At 44.5% G+C, this 18,894-nt stretch overlaps 1 protein-coding gene and 1 long non-coding RNA gene across 2 annotated transcripts in view; both read right to left on the bottom strand.

The window, feature by feature from the left end:
• LOC124544719 (uncharacterized protein CG3556-like) overlaps nucleotides 1-221 on the bottom strand; it is a 113,926-nt gene extending 113,705 nt beyond the window's left edge. Inside the window, exon 1 of the mRNA XM_047123364.1 lies at nucleotides 94-221. Coding sequence (XP_046979320.1) covers nucleotides 94-200 — 107 coding nt within the window. The 5' untranslated portion in view covers nucleotides 201-221. The remainder of the gene's footprint in view (nucleotides 1-93) is intronic.
• A 45-nt stretch (nucleotides 222-266) lies between these two features.
• The window catches only part of LOC124545977, a 503,474-nt gene continuing 484,846 nt past the window's right edge, over nucleotides 267-18,894 (bottom strand). The window contains exon 4 of the long non-coding RNA XR_006967646.1: nucleotides 267-313. This is a non-coding gene — a long non-coding RNA (uncharacterized LOC124545977). The remainder of the gene's footprint in view (nucleotides 314-18,894) is intronic.

Raw genomic sequence — 18,894 nt, 5'->3', positions numbered from 1 at the left:
AGTAGCTTACTTCCTCAACACCACTCATCATAACAAAGCTGCTGTAGGTGAGAAACTAGTGTGTGTAATAAGCGTTTCCCCGCGGCGCCTGACCTCCAGAGCAGCAGCACGAGTTCGAGCTCCATCTGCTTGACGGCGAGCGCCTCTGCCGGCGGCAGCACGGCCTCCGTGGCGACGGCGCCCTCCGACAGCGCGGCCATGCGCAGCGCCAGCACCGCGCGCGCCGTCTCCGCCACCCCCGGCGCCGACGCCGCCTCCCAGCCGCCGTCGGGCCGCCGCTTCGCCTCCAGCCACGCCGCAGCCCGCCGCGCCTCTGAAACACACGTCACACCGCCGCTCATTATGTCGTCCATCACGCGTTTCGCGTCACCGTCCTTACAGAGAGGACACTATACACTGATGAGCCGAAACATCATGACCACCTCTACATCTACATACATACTCCGCAATCCACCATACGGTGCGTGGCGGAGGGTACCTCATACCACAACTAGCATCTTCTCTCCCTGTTCCAAACAGAACGAGGGAAAAATGACGCCTATATGCCTCTGTACGAGCCCTAATCTCTCTTATCTTATCTTTGTGGTCTTTCCGCGAAATATAAGTTGGTGGCAGTAAAATTGTATTGCAGTCAGCCTCAAATGCTGGTTCTCTAAATTTCCTCAGTAGCGAGTCACGAAAAGAACGCCTCCTGTCCTCCAGAGGCTCCCACCCGAGTTCCTGAAGCATTTCCGTAACACTCGCGTGATGATCAAACCTACCAGTAACAAATCTAGCAGCCAGCCTCTGAATTGCTTCTATGTCCTCCCTCAATCCGACCTGATAGGGATCCCAAACGCTCGAGCAGTACTCAAGAATAGGTCGTATTAGTGTTGGTCTTCTTTGCAGATGAACCACATCTTCCCAAAATTCTACCAATGAACCGAAGACGACTATCCGCCTTCCCCACAACTGCCATTACATGCCAGTCCCACTTCATACCGCTCTGCAATGTTACGTCCAAATATTTAATAGACGTGACTGTGCCACCGCTACACTACTAATGAAATATTCAAACATTACGGGATTCTTTTTCCTATTCATCTGCATTAATTTACATTTATGTATATTTAGAGTTAGCTGCCATTCTTTACACCAATCACAAATCCTGTCCAAGTCATCTTGTATCCTCCTACAGTCACTCAACGACGACACCTTCCCGTACACCTCAGCATCATCAGCAAACAGCCGCACATTGGTATCCACCCTATCCAAAAGATCATTTATGTAGATATAAAACAACAGCGGTTCTACCACACTTCCCTGGGGCACTCCAGATGATGCCCTCACCTCCGATGAACACTCACCATCGAGGACAACGTATTGGGTTCTATTACTTAAGAAGTCTTCGAGCCACTCACATATTTGGGAACCAATCCCATATGCTGGTACCTTAGTTAGGAGTCTGCAGTGGGGCACCTAGTCAAACGCTTTCCGGAAGTCAAGCGCATCCGTCTGATACCCTTCATCCATGGTTCGCAAGATATCATGTGAAAAAAGGGCGAGCTGCGTTTCGCAGGAGCGATGCTTTCTAAAGCCGTGCTGATGCATGGACAGCAACTTCTCTGTCTCAAGGAAATTCATTATCTTCGAACTGAGAATATGTTCGAGAATCCTGCAACAAACCGATGTTAAGGATATTGGTCTGTAATTTTGAGGATCCGTCCTTCTACCCTTCTTATATACAGGCGTCACCTGCGCTTTTTTCCAGTCGCTCGGGACTTTACGTTGGGAAAGAAATTCGCGATAAATGCAAGCAAAGTAAGGAGCCACTGCAGTAGAGTACTCTCTGTAAAACCGAATTGGAATCCCATCAGGACCTGGCGATTTATTTATTTTTAACCCATTCACCTGCTTCACAACCCCATGGATGTCCATCACTATGTCCTCCATACGGGAATCTGTACGAGACTCAAACGGTGGTATGTTTGTACGATCCTCCTGCGTGAAAGATTTCTCAAATGCTCAATTTAAAATTTTAGCTTTCGTTTTGCTGTCTTCTGTTGCCAGGCCAGACTGATCAGTGAGTGATTGGATGGAAGCCTTCGACCCGCTTACCGATTTTACGTAAGACCAGAATTTCCTTGGGTTTTCAGCAAGATCTTTTGCTAAGGTATGCTTCACGCATCACTCTCGCCGTCGGGGAAGACATCAAGCGTAAAGGGACTGAGCCGTAGTTAAAATTGCTGCTTTGAAAAGCGCGCCGCAGCGTGCTGTGTGAAGCAGTCGCCCTCCGTTTCTAGCGGTGGTGGCGCCGCTGTGGTAATCGCAGCTTTGGTGTCTCCCTCTGGTGGGAAAGCGGAAGGTTGCCTTTTCACGTGCATTTAAGGTCTGCTATCAGCTCGGCAGTTGGTCAGTCTGCCACTCAGTCGGTCAGTCGGAGTGAGGCTAGGCCAGTCTCGCGTCACCAGTTGCTGGTCTGTCTCTCGTTTGCATTTGTGCGGCAGTTAAGTATCTGTCTGTCGTCGGAGTGCTAGTATATCTATCGTTTGGATCAAACTTTAAGCCAGCAAAATGAGAGTCTTGCCACTCCCCCAGTAACAGAACTCAGCTAGTGGTCGCCCGGTAGGGGCTGAGTTCCTCCGTCCGAGTCTGCGCGTTAGGCCACCAGTCTGCTCGAGTTGCTCGGGCAACGGTCATTGGCGGTTGGATCAGCCGGTTGGTCGATCGCGCACTGAGACACGAGATGACTTGTCCGCCTTGAGCGTCGGCGCATGTGAGGTCCCCACGATCGTCCAGTGGGCAGCGCCGTATAGAAAGGTGTAGTGGCTTCGCGGTTCGCACGAGAGCAACAGGAGTGAAACCACGACATCGGGCTGGCCGGGGCGAGCTGTGACGCCGTGAGACGGGAGATCGGCGCGCCTTCCTGCGTCCGTTGAAGCGGCTGGCAGCGGACGGTTCGAGAGAGCGTTGGGGGTGCTGCGCCAGGTCTTCGCCAGAAATCGCAATTTATTAGAAGTGACTGGAGGTACGTTGTTTCATTTACTTGTTAAATTCTACTTGTTTTCTTGGTGAGGTCACAAGCCGCTTTGTTTCTTCTCCGTTTGGCCACCCGCGGGACGGTGGTTATTTGTGAATTGGGTGGTCCGTTTTTCCCTTGTGGAATTGGGGAGGTTTAGAGCAATCTGCGGTTCGGGTTGTTTAGTAACCTCCACCACCCCCCATGTCAATCTTCCATACGTTAATAGCTGCTTCTGTCATGTTTGCCGGATTCGGTGTTAACGAACTTATTGCTTAAAAGCCGAATTCTTGAAATATGTTTTTATCTTTCCTATCATCTTGCGAGGTGGTGTATGTGTAATGTAGAGCATGTTGTACATTTTATGTAAGTCTGCATTTTATGGGTTTTATTTAAATAGTCAGTTTAGGTTATAAGGTTGCCACCCTTCCACCTTAAGAGTACTTAAAAAAATAAACTAGTTGCACTTTCGGTGGCAAATAATTTGAGTGTCGTACCATTTACATCCTTCTTACGGGGTGTATAGTTAACGTGTTTGTGTGAGTTGTTAAAAATTTTTTAGTTTAAAGTAATCTAGTGTGTTGCAGATTTGCACCAGTGTACTCTTTCAGAGATTGTTGTGAGCGGTCATGACTACGGCCGTGTTGAAAGGGAGCAAGCAAGCTCCTCAGCCCGAAGGCTGCTACTGATATATTGTTCTTTCTGCCTCTAAATAAAATTGTAACTTGATATTTCGAGGGTGCTTTTCTGCTTATAATTTTAAATCTGTTTTTTGAAAAAGCTTTTAGGAATAAAATTCACATTTGTTAAAAGTAATTTCATTTTCCATCAGTTACTTCCTGGCAACTACTTCCACGCTAACCTAGTGTGATTAAATGTGTTAATGTTCTTGATGAATCGCTAGTAAATAAAGTAAATTCTTTAAGAAAAAAAATTTAAAAGTAAATTCGCGGTTCAGGGATGCAAGTGATCCGCAACTGTCAACGTGTCTTCGATTACTACCACAGGTACCATGAAAGCGCAGGAGAATGTCTCTCGTAGCATAATACTGTTGGCACCAGCCTGCGCCCGTGCGCGCTGCACGTTCACCTCGATGACTGCGTTTTTGGAGGTGACCATCGACCTAGTACAGCAAAAATGTTCTTCACCCGGACATCCGACACGTTTCCATTGATCGACGGTCGAATCCTGATGGTCCCGTGCCCACTGCAGGCGTAACTGATGATGTCGTTGGGTCAGTATGTAAACATGTAGGTGAGATCTGCTGCGAGCTGCATGTTCCACTATTTACGATGAGCGGTGTGCTCTGAAACACTTGTGAGTGTAGTAGCGTTGTGCACTTTCGGCAGAGACGCCACCATCTATCCTACTTTACAGAGGATACAAGCCTCCGAAGTCCAAGTTCTGTAAAGAGCCGTGGACGTCCGATCATGTAGCACCTAGTGGTAGTTTCACTGTACTACCTCGTTCCATAGATACTCAAGGAGAAGCACATGAACATTGGACCAGCTTCTCCGTGTTCGAGATGCTCGTTCACAGACTCTGCATAACAATATCTGGCCTTTGTCAAAGTAGGTTATCTCAGTGGATTTCCCCATTTGCAGTCCATACCTTCCCAAGTCCCTATGTGCTCCGCTTACATACTCGTACTTTCGTTATTGCGTCACGTGCCCACAACACCACTAGGGGGCATCCAACGTCGCGGTGGGTAGCGGTCATAATGTTTTGACTTATCAGTGTATGTACGGGATGATTAAGCAGCCGTTACCTCTAGGATGTATGCAATCTGCAACACCTTCAAACACCACGTGCAAGATTTTGATATTCTGTCGCTCTGTACACACAAACTGCTAGTCCCACAGAAGAAGACTGGATTACATTCAGTTTTCGTTCCACAGACCCAAAAATGAGATGATTCTCGTGGGTGTGGAACATGTCAGAAACTACAACATAAAACACATAAAAGATCTGAATATACTTCCTACCCCCATCATTTTTCAGGAGATTGTCAAAACAGGCGGACACATAACAGTAAACTGAAACTGCTGATATTTGCAGAATTAATACAATTCAGAATTAAACATTTTTATGCCCCTTTAATAAATTTATCCTACACAAAATATCTAATCTTGACTGTTGTGACCAAGTGCTGTCAAAACTGAAATCCAACACACACTTTTACTTAAGGTTGTCTAACAGTCCCTGTTAAGATATTCGTCTGTAGAACAGGTGTTACGTATCAAAATGCTTTTCAATCAGTGCTTTATCTGGAACCAAGTTTTTAATGGTTGCAGCCAATTTATTGAAAATGTGTGTTCCTCAATACTGCACCCCTTTTTGGATCAAGGTAAGTGATTTTAGGTCTTAAAGTAGATTGTTCTTGTTCCTAGTACTGATACTGTATATTGAGCTATTGGTTGGAAACAGAGGGATATAGTGACAAGTCGTTACTGTAGGAAGTTTGATTTAGTTAAATTTTATACTGAGATTAGTTTTCGCTATAGGCCATAGTTTTCGAATTATAGAGAAAAGGTGTGAAAGTGATACTTAAACGCGTTTTTCTTGAGTAACTCGGAAACCATGGGCTCCGTCGGAAATGTGTACCAGTACAAAAACGTCTTATTTTCTGTAGGACTAATAGTTCCCGCGTAGCGAGCGAGTGAATAGTAAATTCTTGGAAGTGGTATTTGAAGGCGTTGCGGGCTGCGTGTATCCCAGTAATAGGGACAGCTGAATCACGCTGTATATGTAGTACTATTTTGCAGTGTCTGTGTTGTTAAGAAGAATGATACAGTGCGACACTGCAGCAAATACAGCAGTTACAAAATACATGTAATGTATTACGCAGGTGTGAATGTGAGCAGCTATCAACTGTATAAGGGTACGACGAAAATGAAAAAAATTGTGCCAGACCGCGTCTCGAACTTGGATTTCCCACTTTACACGGGTGGTTGCCTTCACCACTTTGGATATACATGCACGACCCACAGCGAGCCCCAAACTACCATGGATGTCCGAAGGAAGATTGCATTGTCCTTCTTAATACAGGCACTGCAATATAGTATCTATCTATCAATACCAGGTGGCAATTTTCAATTAAAATTTCGTCCCCTTTAAGGTATACGAGTACAGGGTGTAAAGCAGAAACGACAACATAGGGAAGTTTGAATCCAACTAAGATCGTGCACGGGTAGCCAAAGTGAAAAAGGTGACCGCTCATGTAAACGAAAAAAAAATCCAAGCTGGAGTCCCCGTCTGGTACAAACTTTCATTGTCATCATTCCCTACACGGCTGACGGTTGCTCATATTCGAAACTGTAAATATATTTCGTTTACTGCGTGTGTATGGTACAAATGGTACAAATGGTTCAAATGGCTCTGAGCACTATGAGACTCAACTGCTGAGGTCATTAGTCCCCTAGAACTTAGAACTAGTTAAACCTAACTAAGCTAAGGACATCACAAACATCCATGCCCGAGGCAGGATTCGAACCTGCGACCGTAGCGGTCTTGCGGTTCCAGACTGCAGCGTGTGTATGGTCTCTCAGTCTTTACGTCAAACGTCTATGGTGATAAATCACCTCGTGAGGAACAAATTTTGTTGGAGACAATATGGTCACTGATACCAGAATGAGATTTTCACTCTGCAGCGGAGTGTGCGCTGATATGAAACTTCCAGGCCGATTAAAACTGTGCCGTACCGAGATTCGAACTCGGTCCCTTTGCCTTTCGAGGGCAAGTGCTCTACCATCTGAGCCACCCAAGCACGACTCACGCCCCACCGTCACAGCAGGTACTGGCAGAAGTAAAGCTGTGACGACGGGGCATGAGTCGTGCTTGGGTAGCTCAAATGGTAGAGCACTTGCCCGCGAAAGGCAAAGTTCCCGAGTTCGAGTCTAGGGCCGGCACACAGTTTTAATCTGCCAGGAAGTTTCGTGCACACTGATACTTCCCAATGACGCTAGGTGTTTTATCGCTTATGCCCATCAGTAGTGGAACGGCATTGGCACTTTGAAGCGTTCCTATGTGGTGTAAACTGTCTAGATTTGCGCTCTACCACAGCTAAGGTCACTTGTTTTGGTACAGTACATGATTGACGTAGTAAATGGTAGGGTTAAGGGTAGTATTGGTAAGGAAAGAAACATAAATGAACGTGCAGAGAGAAACTGAGTGTCAACCACTTCTCTTTCTTTTACACGTAATTAGAACCCCATGTCGTTCAGTCTTAAGCCTATTCTTCAAAAATTATGAATTGCATTTTGTAAGTAATAAAAATTTCTTGATCACGTAACTTCTGCACTTTTAGCTACTCAAAGCAATTACGTCTATATAACTACAGTTCACAGGCACAAACATAAAACAATTTATATATATATATATATATATATATATATATATATATATATAGTTGTTATTTGGTACTCAGTATAACGTTCATCATCATGATGAAGGGCAAAGGTTTCCCGTTATTAGTGGTGACTGCAAAAGTTGTTTAGGAATAACAAAAACATGTTTATGTAAGCTCGACGAAACACTGAAGCGATGTTTGATATGCTTTTCTTTTTAGTAGCTTTTTATTTTACAGTTTGCTTGAAGAAATCGCGTTTTCTAGCACTATGTTATATATAGACATGCCGGCTAGCATCGATCAATCGATCGCTAGTTGGGCACGATCTTTGGTGATTCTTCGAGGGAGGAGCTTTGACCGGCACGAGGGTTGACAGAATTGCGGGTCGAATTGGAAGAAGCATTTGCGGGCGCGAGACCGATAGTAAACGGCTTTGGTAGAGCATGAACCTCATCCCGCGAATATTGTGTTTTGGGTTGGCTGTAGTGTCAATGGAGTTCTGTAAATTTGTCTGCTCCAAGAGTGTGGAGATTTTGAGTGCCACTTCCCTACCGATTCGTCAAATATTTTTGGTGAGACTCTTTCTGTGGCCTCTGCGCGTTGTTTTGTTAAAGTCGTAGTGCTGCGACTAGTTTCCCTTCCCGGAAGGTCTGCTGTGTTTGCTGCTTTACGGGGGTACGCTCTGAAAGAACTGAAGTTTACTTCAATGTAAGCAATTGTTTCATTACAGAAGTTAATTGCAACTGTTTGTGAAATGCGTGAAAGTTATCTTGTCTGTGTTACAGAGCTAGTGGAGTTACGTTAATCGTCACTGCCTGTTTAAATTGGTCATATTTTGAGCGGCTTACTGTGGACACTGTGAGGCCGAACTGTGGCTTATTCTTCCTTTTAAATACAGTTAATTCTAATTTAATCAGAGTGCTTTTCACTGTAATCATTTTAGATAGTATTTGTAAAACATTTTATGGGGTTGTCACTCGTTAGTTGACCTGCCCTAGATTTACTATGGTAAATTCTGCTAAAATAAGCGAAGAATAATTACAGTATCTGTTAAATGGAATGAACTGTCTAATGAATTGAGTATAAGGATTTAGAGCAAATCGAAGAACACGAAAGTAATGACAAGTAGCAGGAATCAGAACAGCGAGAAAATTATGAGGACTGGTGATCATGAAATAGATGAAGTTAAAGAATTCTGCTACCTAGGTAGCAAAGTAAGCCAGGACGCTCGGTGAAAGGAAGACATAAACAGCAGAATAGCACTGGGAGAAAGGGCATTTCCAGCCGAAAGACGTCTGCTAGTACCAAACGTAGGTGTGTATTCGAGGAAGAAATTTCTGAAAATGTACGTTTGGAGAACAGTATTGAAAGCAAGTGCTACACAGACTGCGGGAAAACCGGAACAGTAGACCATTGAAAAATTTGAGATGTGGTGATACAGAAGGATGTTAAATATTAGGTGGACTGATAAGGTAAGGGATGAGGAGGTTCTCCGCAGAATCAATGAAGAAAAGTGTATATGGAAAACACTGACAAGAAGAAGGGAAAGAACTAGAGAACATCTGTTAAGACACCACGGAATAACTTCCATGGTATTAGAGGGAGCTGCAGAGAGTAAAATCTGTAGAGGAGAACACAGACTGAAATACACCCAGCAAATAACTCAGGACGTAGATTGCGAATTCTACTCTGAAATGAAGAGGTTGCCCAGGAAAGGTATCCGTATCGGGCTGCATCAAACCAGTCATAAGACAGATGACTGAAAAAGTATTCGTAATGGTGGTTTTTTGATAAATACTCAGCGAGCATTACTGAAAAGAAAATCTACTAGCCGTCCTCGGAGTGTAACAACGGCGGAAAACGCGGCATGCGTGAGAGGATCGTCCAGAAATCTCCAAAGCAGTCACCTGCGCTGAGAAAATTCCCTGAAAGCGGTTCAACAAGAATCCTGCACAAATATCTCAAGATGCAACCATACGAAACGATGCTTCCCCAAGAATTACGTGAGATTTTGAAACTCGCAGAACTGTGTGTTACGAAATTCTCCAGAACATTCACTCTCGCGCTGTTTTGGTTTCTTCTGATGAGTAGCACTTCAACTTGTCAGGTACCTTAAATAAAATTACCAAATTTCCGCTACTGGGAAGCAGAAAACCCCCAGGAAATTCAACAAACAATTCACGCCATGCGACAGTTTGGTGCGCCGCTGGCGAATTGGGGTCCGTATTTTTTCGAAGAAGGTGGCGTAACAGTAACGTTTAATTCAAATTTCTGCTGTCTCCGACATATGTTAAACCATTTTTTTGGGAACCAAGAAAAGAGAAAATTCTGTTTCCAACGAGACGGAACCCATCATTACCTAGAAATTTTGAGTTGTTTTCTTGTCGTCCTCACGAGGAGACATCGCCCGTCCTCCAAAGTCAACCAATTTATCACCTTTTAATTTCTTTCTCTCTGCACACTTGCAGGCTGAAGTGCACAAACGCTGTCTGACAACCCTGCTAGCGCTTAAGGATGAAATCTCCCAGGAAGTGGCTGCTGTTCCACCGGAAATGGCACGAAGAACTAAGGACAACTTCCGAGAAACGCTTCCTCAATGTGTCAACAACGGAGTACGTCATTTACCAGTCATCATTTTTAAAATCAGCTAATGTAAAGTGGCATACTATTTGTTGTTAGCAAACAAGGTTTTCTCTGTCTCTTTCTTTGTCAGTAACCACTTTTTGGGGAGGTCTTTTTTGCCAGACTCTACACTTAAATAGCTACTGTACTGGTCCTCTGGGAACGAGAAATACGAGCATTTATGATTGACGTGACTTGATTAAAGGAACTTTTTTTTGTGCAAAGGAATACGTCAAAAGAATTATCTCACTGTAATGTATGTGAAAAGCAGTATCGATGTTGCAGGATAATCCGTCGTTTTAGAACAATGAAACAATAGAAATAAATTTTCACAATTGTCTTACTTTTGTTCGGATCTTCACGTGAGAAAGACAGAGACTATGTTGTATCGCACTTCTAGTAAATACACTCCTGGAAATTGAAATAAGAACACCGTGAATTCATTGTCCCAGGAAGGGGAAACTTTATTGACACATTCCTGGGGTCAGATACATCACATGATCACACTGACAGAACCACAGGCACATAGACACAGGCAACAGAGCATGCACAATGTCGGCACTAGTACAGTGTATATCCACCTTTCGCAGCAATGCAGGCTGCTATTCTCCCATGGAGACGATCGTAGAGATGCTGGATGTAGTCCTGTGGAACGGCTTGCCATGCCATTTCCACCTGGCGCCTCAGTTGGACCAGCGTTCGTGCTGGACGTGCAGACCGCGTGAGACGACGCTTCATCCAGTCCCAAACATGCTCAATGGGGGACAGATCCGGAGATCTTGCTGGCCAGGGTAGTTGACTTACACCTTCTAGAGCACCTTGGACGGCACGGGATACATGCGGACGTGCATTGTCCTGTTGGAACAGCAAGTTCCCTTGCCGGTCTAGGAATGGTAGAACGATGGGTTCGATGACGGTTTGGATGTACCGTGCACTATTCAGTGTCCCCTCGACGATCACCAGTGGTGTACGGCCAGTGTAGGAGATCGCTCCCCACACCATGATGCCGGGTGTTGGCCCTGTGTGCCTCGGTCGTATGCAGTCGTGATTGTGGCGCTCACCTGCACGGCGCCAAACACGCATACGACCATCATTGGCACCAAGGCAGAAGCGACTCTCATCGCTGAAGACGACACGTCTCCATTCGTCCCTCCATTCACGCCTGTCCCGACACCACTGGAGGCGGGCTGCACGATGTTGGGGCGTGAGCGGAAGACGGCCTAACGGTGTGCGGGACCGTAGCCCAGCTTCATGGAGACGGTTGCGAATGGTCCTCGCCGATACCCCAGGAGCAACAGTGTCCCTAATTTGCTGGGAAGTGGCGGTGCGGTCCCCTACGGCACTGCGTAGGATCCTACGGTCTTGGCGTGCATCCGTGCGTCGCTGCGGTCCGGTCCCAGGTCGACGGGCACGTGCACCTTCCTCCGACCACTGGCGACAACATCGATGTACTGTGGAGACCTCACGCCCCACGTGTTGAGCAATTCGGCGGTACGTCCACCCGGCCTCCCGCATGCCCACTATACGCCCTCGCTCAAAGTCCGTCAACTGTACATACGGTTCACGTCCACGCTGTCGCGGCATGCTACCAGTGTTAAAGACTGCGATGGAGCTCCGTATGCCACGGCAAACTGGCTGACACTGACGGCGGCGGTGCACAAATGCTGCGCAGCTAGCGCCATTCGACGGCCAACACCGCGGTTCCTGGTGTGTCCGCTGTGCCGTGCGTGTGATCATTGCTTGTACAGCCCTCTCGCAGTGTCCGGAGCAAGTATGGTGGGTCTGACACACCGGTGTCAATGTGTTCTTTTTTCCATTTCCAGGAGTGTATATGCTATAATTGATAACCAAACCACTTATACTACTGGCCATTAAAATTGCTACAGCACGAAGATGACGTGCTACAGACGCCAAATTTAACCGACAGGAAGAAGATGCTGTGATATGCAAATGATTAGCATTTCAGAGATTTCCCACAAGGCTGGCGCCGGTGGCGGCACCTGCAACGTGCTGACATGAGGAAAGTTTCCAACCGATTTCTCATACACAAACAGCAGTTGACCGGCGTTGCCTGGTGAAACGTAGTTGTGATGCCACGTGTAAGGAGGAGAAATGCGTACCGTCACGTTTCCGACTTTGATAAAGATCGGATTGTAGCCTCTCGCGATTGCGGTTTATCGTATCGCGACACTGTTGCCCGCGTTGGTCAAGATCCAATGACTGTTAGCAGAATATGGAATCGGTAGGTTCAGGAGGGTAATACGGAACGCCATGCTGGATCCCAACGGCCTCGTTTCACTAACAGTCGAGAAGACAGGCATCTTATCCGCATGGCTGTAATGGATCGTGCAGCCACGTCTCGATCCCTGAGTCAACAGATGGGGACGTTTGCAAGACAACAACCATCTACACGAACAGTTCGACGACGTTTGCAGCAGCATGGACTATCAGCTCGGAGAGCATGGCTGCGGTTATCCTTGACGCTGCATCACATACAGGAGCGCCTGCGATGGCGTACTCAGCGATGAACCTAGGTGCACGAATGCCAAAACGTCATTTTTTCGGATGAATCTAGGTTCTGTTTACAGCATTATGATGGTCGCATCCGTGTTTGGCGACATCGCGGTGAACGCACATTGGAAGCTTGTATTCGTCATCGCCATACTGGCATATCACCCGGCGTGATGGTATGAGGTGCCATTGGTTACACGTCTCTGTCACCTTTTGTTCGCATTGACGGCACTTTGAACAGTGGACGTTACATTTCAGATGTGTTACGACCCGTGGGTCTACCCTTCATTCGATCCTTGAAAAATCCTACATTTCAGCTGGATAATGCACGACCGCATGCTGCAGGTCCTGTACGGGCCTTTCTGGATGCATTTTGTTCGACTGCTGCCCTGGCCAGCACATTCATCAGATCTCTCGCCAATTGAAAACGTCTGGTCAATGATGGCCGAGCAACTGGCTCGTCACAATACGCCAGTCAATACTCTTGATGAACTGTGGAATCGTGTTGAAGCTGCATGGCCAGCTGTACCTGTACACGCCATCCAAGCTCTGTTTGACTCAATGCCCAGGCGTATCAAGGCCGTTATTACGGCCAGAGGTGGTTGTTTTGGGTACTGCACCCAAATTGCGTGAAAATGTAATCACATGTCAGTTCTAGTATAATTTTTTTTTCCGATGAATACCCGTTTATCATCTGCATTTCTTCTTGGTGTAGCAATTTTAATGGCGAGTAGTGTATTCCAGTAGCTGTAGCATGCCTACAAGCGCGAAAATTTAATTGTACGTTTTTTCCGGAGATTAATAACGCGTGGTGCAAGGCGGTTGTAATTTGTATTATTGGCCGCCATTTGCACGATGGCAGATTCTTGTTAAGATTAATCGAATACTAAGGGGCGTAAAGGAAAATGGAGAGGGTTTACAATTAATTCTGGAGTAAACATAAAAAGTTAATTTCATTCATTTTGCAGAGATTCGTATCGAAATTAAACATTCTTGTGGTTGCCGCTTCGCGGCTATCTTTTGTTCAAGTGACGAGATTTCCACAGTTTATAAAGTCATAAGAGTACCATGCATAAGGTGCTTCTCCACGCGAATCGACGGAAGTATAAACTATTATTCGAATGAAAAGATATTTAATTTCAACCCTGAAGTATTTCTGAATGTAAAGGATTAAGTCCCTTCACACCGATCTGTCCCTAATTTATTTTAGGAGTATATCGACATTCCAAAGTGGTTTATTTATCGGTAACTTGAACAAAGAAGGACTTGACAATATCTAAAGTAACAATGCTCGTGCGTGATAAAAAGCTCTAATGAATATGTTGTGTGTAGCCTTATGTGGTCTTACAACGTATCATTCAAATGGTTCAAATGGCTCTGAGCACTATGCGACTTAAGTTCTGAGGTCATCAGTCGCCTAGAACTTAGAACTAATTAAACCTAACTAACCTAAGGACATCACACACATCCATGCCCGAGGCAGGATGCGAACCTGCGACCGTAGCGGTCGCTCGGTTCCAGACTGTAGCGCCCAGAACCGCACGGCCATACAACGTATCATTAACAGCACACGTATACAGCCGGCTAGAGTGGCCGAACAGTTCTAGGCGCTACAGTCTGTAACCGCGCGACCGCTACGGTCGTAGGTTCGAATCCTGCCTCGGGCATGGATGTGTGTGATGTCCTTAGGTTAGTTAGGTTTAAGTAGTTCTAAGTTCTAGGGGACTGACGACCATAGACGTTAAGTACCGTAGTGCTCAGAGCCATTTGAACCATTTGAACACGTACACACATACAACACCCAATATACGAAAAAAAAAAAAAACTACACTACCCTCATCTATCGTGCCCCTTGAAGCTTCATATAAATGTGTTAACAGTAGAGGAGGGCGGGCAGAACTTTCCGCGAGTGAGATGAGGCGACGTGAAGGTGTCTCATTAGCACAGCCCGCGGGCCGCACGCTGCGTGAGACCAGCCGGCCCAGCGCAACGTGGTAGAGCGTGTGGTGAGCGGGCAGCATACGCGGCAGGCGCTATCGATCTGTGGGCTGCAGTTCCCCTGCAACTCGCGAAGCTCTCGCGGGCCCTCGTGTCTGCAAACAGCGCTCTCAGCCTCTCTGCACGCTCCTCTGCTGCACACCCTCGACCTAACAGCCATCTCACCAGCTTCATCGGACGACCGTCATCCAACACTCGAAAACTTTCCTTCAACAAGTCGCCGTCCGAGGTACTTTCTTTTTCTTCGCCTTACATACCGCGCTTTCCCAATGTTGTGGCTGCCACTAATTTAATGCTGACTCGGTTGTTTAAGGTTACGCTACACGAAATCTGGACGTACTCGTGTGAGTTGAAAACCAAGCAACAATCTGTTTAAAGATAGCAAGAGCATACAGCATGACATCCAGTGAAGTATTTTTACGTTTTCGCAAGCATCACGCCCGTAACTACAGCCAAGTGCTAGGGCATGGTCAAATCTAAAGACGGCAAGCAGGTAGCAGACATCACCTTAGAGTACAAAACCTGGCCAAACCTAGAAGACTATTCGCAAATAACTCAAAAGGAAGAAAATAAATACTACTCTGCTGAAGCATATACGGATGAAAACGAATCAGAAGCCTACTCATTAGTTACAGCTCAAACTGGATAAGGAATTCTCAAATAACCAAGCAGAACAATTCGTCGTTCTAAATGTGCTTTAGTCAGTGATCAATCTAACGAATATTGACGGAGTTCCAGTAGCCCACACCGAAAGGAGAATAACATTGGATCCGTTAAGTAACCAGAAAAATCATACGACCCAAAATTCAGAAAATTGGAGAAGCACAACTAACAGGTGGACTTGGGATGTATTAAAGATCGTATGGTGTTGCGGGCAATGAACTACCTGATAATACACCTAAAACACAGGCCCGATCGCTAAAAACGGTAAACTACAGCAAAATAGCTAAGAGTGGAATAGACGAAAAAACTAAGAGCTTAGTAAGAAACGAGAAATTGAGCATCATTGAACTAAAACCGGAGTAACACCGTGTTTTACTACGACCAGCTATCGTTTAACGATTTAGGTATCGTTATTACTGACCTTTACAGCCATATTAATAGGAAGCGGAGAACTGAAAGCCTGTTCTAAAAGATTCACAATAACTGATGAAGCAGTGTGCACTTGTATTGGAGGACACCCATCTATTGAACACCTGATTTTAGTCTGCTGTAATTTAAAGAAAGAACCACACACTGTCACGAAGCAAATAACTGTAAAAGAAGGACCATGCCTCACCAATAAATCAGACTTAGTTCATAAACTGGCAACAGATTTTTACAACATTTGTAATTCAATAAGACCCTGTAGTGTCAAATCCAACTTCACACACGCGCTGAAACACTTGGATGAACGCAGGAGGTTAACAAATTTGCTATCTTAACTCTAGACAAGGATGTGTAAAGATAAGTATGATATTTTACTAAAATTCTAAGTGCTGATATATTTTAATTTTTTATTTGGAAAAAAATGTACCTGATGTAACTGTACGAGTTTCTTAACTTTGTTAATCTAAAAGTCTACAGATAAATCTGAAGAGGTTGAAAAAAATCAGCCAACCAGTTGCAAAACAGAGGTCTATTATCCCTTGACCTAGGTTTCGATATTCCTAAAAATACGGAAATCTAAGTCAAGAGCTAATAAACCTCTCTTTTGCAAATAATTGGCTGATTTCTTCAGCCTCTTCAGATTAATACAGTTGATGATTCTCAGCCCATTTAAGACTTTGATCTACAAATAACATTTCAAACCAACCTTCACATGTGCAATATGACTATGGTATGTAGCATGTTGAAAAGTAATAAGCAACCATCAGTTTTTTCGATGTTTCAATATGAAACGGAACCGACAGAAGTAATTAGTGACGCATTTCCTAAAAATAATTGTTAGTTTCTTTAGTTGCATGGGATATGCCGTGACTGTTGCGCTGGAGGATCGGAGGACTATTAATGATATTGTTGTACAATAGTTTGTTCACCACAAGTCATCGATGAAATTAGGAAAAAATAACAGAAAATACTGTATCCTTCATGACAACGCCAGCTGCCACAAAGCGTATCAAATAGTTATTAGTTGACGGATGGCAATATCGAATTAATATCTCATTACCTATACTCATCTGGTTAATCACTAGAACGCTATCTTTCTTTCCTTTACGTCAAAGAAATAAAGATAACATAGCGTTGTCTGTGATTATCGTCAATAAACTGCCAAATTAATCAGAAACTTTGTTTTTATAGTACCAACTTCAAGGTGTGAAAAATGTTAGCACAATTAATTCGAACGGACGCAAACGTGTATTAAAGCTATAGACGAAAAATGTCTGATTCGTTTAATAAAAATGATTTTCTTTCATTACTTTTTTCTTAAATTTACGAACTTGTCGCCGTATTTCATACCACAGAGCAATTGATTCTATAAAGTACACTTAAACAAAATACTTGTAATTGAGCCTGTTGGGTAGACGGATTGCCCTAAAATTACCAACAGGCTAAAATGAAAGCTGACTTTACAATCTCGTACTAATTCTGTGATCTGGCGCTTATTACATCGAAGCTGACATCGATGAGGTAAAACTCAGTTGGGCTCGTTCACTTCGGACATATTTTTCTTACAGTCGCTTTTTGTCTAATTTTCACTTAGCAATCTTTTCTCACGTACAGATAAATTCTCGAAAATTTACATGTTGAGACCCTGGCTGTGTGAAAATATAGGATATTTGTTACAACGTAAAAAGAGCAAACACTCACTGTTAATGATGCTACGAATTAAATAGCACTGTTACCAGTCTAAAATCGAATGGTTCACCTTCAGACGCTGATTTTCGTTATGGTGAATATTTATTGTGATGACAGTGTCCTACGGACAAAAAAAAACAATGTTAGAAAAAACGACTACTTTAATATAATTGGATCTTATAAATAACGAAAACAACATAAACAACTTCCCAATCTAAGAACTGAGTTAGTTTCGTTACTTACACAGAAGATCTAGTGTTACTGCCTTGTGTTATATATGCACGAGTGGTAGTTGCTGTCATTCAAAACTATTTGCCTAATAAAACAATATCAGCTGGTGCTATAGTATTTTTACACTTATTTTATATTAAATATAACTGGCCACTAGTTAATATTTCGAACTGAGCCTCTGATGTCCCTGCAAATCTTGATGTCAGAAATACACGAATGGCGAGTAGTTGTGAAACTATAGATATTCAAAACTGTTTCTATATGCTTAACGCTGTTGGCAGGTTTTGAAGTAGTTCACGTTTCTCGTAATTGTATGCAACATTCAACAATTTTTCAGAAGTTTGAAGATACAGGCACTGTAGAGCAGACCACATACACACACCTAAATGATTCGGCCAAAGGGATGTTCAGAAATGAAGATGGAGATTTACAAAGGCAAAACATTACTTATGAACCTGGTTGTCAGAGAAGTTGCCCATAAACGTGAAGGTTACATACTCGCTTTGTGACATAACTGTCAGCAAGATAGTTCATAGAACGTTTCCAGTAAGTAGCGTGATTGAATTAAGACAAATTTATGAAATGTAGACAGTGTATCAGTGCTCTTCAAAATACGACCTTCCTTCGTAAATCATATTTTTCTTCTACCTCTGTCCCGAATCGCCGGAGGCTCGGCGCGTTTAGAAGCGGATTTGGCATGGCAAACTTAACTGGTGGCCGCAAGTCCTTCCTTTTGACACCCCGTCCCACCCACCCCCTCCCCTACCCTACCCTACCGCCCTAGGAACGAAATACCAGGATCAATAGTACGATGTGGGGAACAGCACAAAAACCACATCCAGGCTGCTCGGCACACTGGATCTCGTCTTTAATCCACTGGTCGGATTCGCACCTTCCAGTCCCGGAAGCGACGCTTTAACAAATAACAAACCCCACTTAGCGCTTTATGCTGAGTGGCACAGCAACTGTCACATGTGTGAAGAGCACGCATGTTCATCAAGTTCGGTTATCTACGGAACCGGACACGAGTGTTTCTAAAAATGGTTCAAATGGCTCTGAGCACTATGGGACTTAACATCTGAGGTCATCAGTTCCCTAGAACTTAGAACTACTTAAACCTAACTAACCTAAGGACATCACACATATCCATGCCCGAGACAGGATTCGAACCTGCGACTGTAGCGGTCGCGCGGTTCCAGACTGAAGCACGTAGAACCGCTCGGCCACATCGGCCGGCCGAGTGTTACTGCCTTGTGTTATATATGCACGAGTGGTAGTTGCTGTCATTCAAAACTATTTGCCTAATAAAACAATATCAGCTGCTGCTATAGTATTTTTACACTTATTTTATATTAAATATAACTGGCCACTAGTTAATATTTCGAACTGAGCCTCTGATGTCCCTGCA

This window comes from Schistocerca americana, chromosome 8 (genome assembly GCF_021461395.2).
Source record: "Schistocerca americana isolate TAMUIC-IGC-003095 chromosome 8, iqSchAmer2.1, whole genome shotgun sequence".
Taxonomy (NCBI): Eukaryota; Metazoa; Arthropoda; class Insecta; order Orthoptera; family Acrididae; genus Schistocerca; species Schistocerca americana.
The sequence above is the reverse complement of the archived record's forward strand: the minus strand, read 5'-3'. Positions and strand labels throughout refer to the sequence as shown.